The 5,227-nt window shown below is 39.4% G+C and overlaps 1 protein-coding gene across 7 annotated transcripts in view; it reads left to right on the top strand.

Moving 5' to 3' along the window:
- Window positions 1–3,257, top strand: part of ppp2r3a (protein phosphatase 2, regulatory subunit B'', alpha) — a 62,016-nt gene extending 58,759 nt beyond the window's left edge. For 6 of the 7 annotated variants that reach the window (XM_046863352.1, XM_046863349.1, XM_046863356.1 and 3 more), the window contains 4 exons: window positions 50–225; window positions 2,375–2,493; window positions 2,595–2,701; window positions 2,922–3,257. In XM_046863352.1, coding sequence (XP_046719308.1) covers window positions 50–225; window positions 2,375–2,493; window positions 2,595–2,701; window positions 2,922–3,018 — 499 coding nt within the window. In that variant the 3' untranslated portion in view covers window positions 3,019–3,257. Of the gene's footprint in view, window positions 1–49; window positions 226–2,374; window positions 2,494–2,594; window positions 2,706–2,921 lie in introns of those variants that run through there. The other variant, XM_046863354.1, reaches the window with a different exon arrangement.
- The last annotated feature ends 1,970 nt before the right edge of the window (window positions 3,258–5,227 follow it).

The following is a 5,227-nucleotide window of genomic DNA, read 5'->3' as shown; positions in this document are numbered from 1 at the left end:
TGATGACGATGATGATGATGATGATGATGGTGTGTGTGTGTGTGTGCAGTATAGAGTACTGGTTCCGCTGTATGGATCTAGATGGCGACGGCGTCCTCTCTATGTATGAGCTGGAATTTTTCTATGAGGAACAGTGTGAGCGGATGGAGGGGATGGGAATAGAACCTCTTCCCTTCCAAGATCTACTGTGCCAGATGCTTGACCTCGTCAAACCAGAGAGCTACGGTCAGTAACAGTTCAAAGGTCGAATGTCTCACAGGGAATTGTTACGTTGTAGCGATCCTGAGTCAAGCGAGTTTAAATGTAATACATTTGATTGACTGCCAAAAAATGTATAGGACTGAACCCATGTTACAAAATGAGCAAGTAACTTTTGAAAAGTAATGTTCATATAATAATAATAATATCAAAACTAACATTCTTTAACATAACCTATAGGTAATTTACTGAAAAGTAAAGCTCAAAATGCTCAAATGTAACACTCAAAAGTAACACTAATGTTACGCCCTCTAAAGTAACACTCTGTAATCTAACACTACATTTTCTTTTGCAACACTCAAAAATCACACTCTTTTGTAGCGTCCTCTATTTTAACACTGTTTACTGTAACATCTAATGTAACACTTTCAAAAGTAAGACTCTTAATGATCTCTCATGTAACCTTCTCAAAAGTAACAGCTTCTAATGTACCACTTTATTGTAACTCTCCCTACTGTAAAACTCAAAGTAACACTCTTGTGTAACTCTCTTAAATGTAACTCTCTAATATAAGGGGAGTGGTGGCTCAGTGGTTAAGGCTCTGGGGTACTGATCGGGTTCAAGCCCAAGTATCGCCAAGCTGCCTCTCTTGGGCAATTGAGCAAGTCGCTTAACCCTCTGTGCTCCAGGGGCGCCGTGTCATGGCCGACCCTGCACTCTGACCCCAGCTTTCCGAGCAAGCCGGGATATGTGAAGAACGAATTTCACTGTGCTGTAAAGTATATGTGGCAAATAAAGTCTATTCTAATTCTCTATAACACTCAAAATGAACAGTCTACTGTAACCTCTCAAAAGTAAAGCTCTTTACTGTAACACTCATATAATGCTATCTAATGTAATGTTCTCACTGTGCAAAATTTAAATAAAAACAGAATGCAATCATTTACAAAACTCACAAATACATATTTTATTTACTATAGAAGATAGAAAACATATCAAATGTGTAAATTGAAAATTTTAAGGAAAAAATAAGGAGATTTTTAATTTGATGGCTGCAACATGTCTCAAAAAATTTGGGACAGGAAAACAAAAGTCTGAAAAAGGTCTTCTTCTTCTTCTTCTTCTTTTGGCTTCCCTGTTCGGGGTCACCACAGCAAATCATCCATCTCCAAACTACTCTGTTCTCTACATCTGTCTTTTTCAAACAAACTACCTGCATGTCTTCCCATACCTCATCCATAAACCTCCTCCTTGGTCTTTCTCTTTTCCTCCTTCCTGGTTGCTCCATCCACTGCATTCAACCTCTGCACACATCCTCTGGACTAAAGAGGAGAGGGATCATCTGAGTTGTTAACAGCGTTCAGTTCAAAAAGCCGCATCTCTGATGGTATGGTGGTGCATTAGTGCATGTAGAATGGCCAGTTTGCACAATCGGAAAGGTCCCATCAATGCTGAATATAATGCTAATGCTAATGCTATATACAGGTTTTTAGGAAAGGTCTTGCATATTTGACCCAGACAATGTTAACTGCATACTGCAATTATCACACCAGCATGAGTTTGTAGTAGTAGAGTCCGGCTGCTGAACTGGTCTGCCTGCAGTCTAGAACTTAGACACCAAACATTTGGAGCATCATGAAAAGACAAACACAACAAAGGAAACCCAGAAGTGTTGAGCAGATAAAATCCTGTATCAGACACATATGGGAGAACATTCCTCTTCCAAAACTTCAGCAACTGCTCTCCTCAGTTCCCAGATGTATTCAGACAGAAGACATGATTCTTCACAGTAGGAAACATGGTCCTGTACCTAAGATGTGTTGCAGCCATCAAATTCATAATGACCTTATTTTATCCTTAAAATTGTACATATTCGCATTTCAAACATTTATTATGCTTTTTGTTTCATTGTGAATAAAATATGGATTTATGATATTTGCAAATCATTGCATTCTGTTTTTATTTCAATTTTGCACAGCAACGTTTTTGGAATTGGGGTACAATTAATTGTAGCTGTCTCAGAAGTAACGCCAGGAAAAGTGATGCTTTCATGTGTGAACGTAACACTGCTGAACCAAACAATAGAGTAGAGGATATATTCACTATTACACAGTGTTCTGGATCCTGTAGTTCAGTGTGTGTGTGTGTGTGTGTGTGTGTGTGTGTGTGTGTGTAGGTAAGATCACGCTGCGTGATCTGAAGCGCTGCAGGATGGCCCACATCTTCTTCGACACGTTCTTCAACCTGGATAAATACCTGGACCACGAGCAAAGAGATCCGTTCTCTGTACAGAAGGTCCGTCTATCAGTTCTTCAGGTTCTACCTCATATCTATCCATCTATATACTGTGTGTCTTGTGCACTAATGTGTGTGTGTGTGTGTGTGTGTGTGTGCAGGATGTGGACAGTGAGGGTCCAGAGCCCTCAGACTGGGATAAGTACGCATCAGAGGAGTACGAAATCCTGGTAGCAGAGGAGACTGTCAGTGACCAGCTACATGATGGGTAATCTTACACACACACACACACACACACACACACACACACACACACACACCATTCCAAAGTCCTTAATTTAAACACTGACATCTATCTTTTGTTAGCCGCAAATTTTTACCCACTAAAAATAATCCAGTCTCAGAACGGTCTCGGTGAATCACTAACCTGCTTTAACCTGTGTGTGTATGTGTGTGTGTGTGTGTGTGTGTGTGTGTGTGTATTGCAGGTCTTTTGAGGACGACTATGAGTGTGAGGAGCTTCCCGTTACATCCGACATCGGAAGCAAAATAGACAAACTGGTAATCTCTGATCTCTCTCCGTAAGGGACATGAAGACGGAACACACACTCTTCTACAGCGCAGAAAAAGACTCTGTGTGTGTGTGTGTGTGTGTGTGTGTGTGTGTGTGTGTGTGTGTGTGTGTGTGTGTGTGTGCGTGAGAGAGATTGTAAACTTCCACCAAGGCTTCAGTACGTTCAGTGTCTTAACCATTTCACAAACAAACTCCGTCCGGCTGTTCCATCACTCAGTGTGTTATATATAAATAAACATAAAAAAATAAACTCTTCAGGACACTTTATTTTTATGGTTGCGACTTAAAGGGAAATGCTGCGGTCGTCCAAGTCTCCCGGATTTATACTCGGAGGAATAAAGAACGATAAAAATAAATAAACAAATATAAAAATCTATAGAAATAATGCGATCTTGCTCGACACAGCTCGTTTGGCTAGCACTGCTTCATAACATTTGACTTAGCAACTTGGATTCCCCACATGTTTACACTCATATCACAAATTCCTCTCTTCACAAAAGTTTGAGCTAGCTAGCCAACGGAAAATGAATAGTTAACGTCAACGCTTCTCTCGATTCGTGTCGCTGCGGATAACTGCAATTTTTCAGCCGAGTCAATACGAATGCGGTTCGCTCGGTTAAAAAAAAGAGATGTTGTTGCTAAGCAACCAGGAGATACAGACACTAAGACAAGTGGAGATTAGACTGTAGATTGGATTGTAGATGTGCTGGTAGATTGGAGCGTAGTGGTGAGATTTGTCACCGCAACGTTAGTGTAGGAGCTGGAAAGGTGGTATTAGAATGTGCTTTTTAACGTGTGAGTGAAAAGATGCACAGTAAATATTGCACATGAACACTTAGTGCTGAAGTGGCGATGCAGTGGCCGCTTCGGGTATTGCATGTTAAATGTGATTCAGTATTTTATTTTTTTATTTTTATTTTGTTTTTTGTTAAATTTTGTGACTACAAACAAAAAACTCAAACTTCATTAAACATTTCCATATTCAGGATTTTTACAAAGCAAAAAGAAATGTGGGAACTGATAGTTTAGTAGAGAATTCCAGAACGTTTCACCGCGTCGCTCACGTCCGGCTTCGATGCGGCCGCCTTTATAACCATGGACTTCTCTCTTCCCCCCAATTAGCCAAACTTTGCTGACGTATTAGCATGCGCTAACGCTAGTGGTTAGTGGTTACTACTTGTATTTAGTTTTTTTTCCGAATAGCATTGTGATGTGTAGTAATGTCTGTCCACCTCACAGGGGGCACTGTTCTGTTCTCGACACTACCACCCTGTCCACGTTATTAATGGGTGCCATCATCTTAAATCATTAATGTGTGTGTGTGTGTGTGTGTGTGTGTGTGTGTGTGTGTGTGTGTGTGTGAGTGGGATTAGAATTAGCACTGCTGCTAACTCTAACTGTAACACACTCTAAATTGTACACTGTTTTTATGTAATTAGTGTAATATATAATATATATATATATATATATAATTTATATGTGTGTGTGCGTGTGTTGTACCCGCAGTGTGTTTTTTAAGAACCGCTGTAAATGCCTCTGTACTTTATTGTATTATTATTATCATTATTTTTGTGGTGAGTCTCTGCCACTGCGTGGTGGAGGTGGAGATTTTTAACGCTGAAAAAAAAAAACTCTGACAGATCAGGAAACGCAGCGTTTCCATGACGACCCTTGCGGCGACTTCCGGTGTTTGAGGACAATCAGCTTTTACTGGAACTTTCTGGCAGTTCGGTCATGAGTTGCGGAACCTGCTGTAGTGGGGATACACCGTTATTTTCATGCTAACGATCGATCTATGCAACGAAAAAAACTCCTCCCTGTGCAGCTGAGTCACATCTGGCTGTTTAACATCCAAACTGTTTGTGTGCAACTTTTTTTTCTTGCATTTTATATCATCATCATATAGCTGTGTGTATGTATATATATATATATATATATATATATATATATATATATATATATATATCGAAATATAAATATATTTCCATGAGTATTGTTTTTTTTTTCTTGCTTTCAGACTTGACGAGGTTTCTTACGTAGATGCCTCACGATTTCGCATGCATTTTTTTTCCTCTCCCTTTAATTTTTTTTCCTTTTGAAAATAAAATAAAATAAAAAAAAAACGTTTTGAAAGCTGGTCATTTATACTCGTTGGGGTTTTTTTAATGGTAAATGATGTGGTGTTTTTGCTAATAAAATGCGACACTTCCTACATTTAAG

Source organism: Silurus meridionalis, chromosome 12 (genome assembly GCF_014805685.1).
Source record: "Silurus meridionalis isolate SWU-2019-XX chromosome 12, ASM1480568v1, whole genome shotgun sequence".
Taxonomy (NCBI): Eukaryota; Metazoa; Chordata; class Actinopteri; order Siluriformes; family Siluridae; genus Silurus; species Silurus meridionalis.
This window is presented reverse-complemented; position numbering and strand designations above follow the sequence as displayed.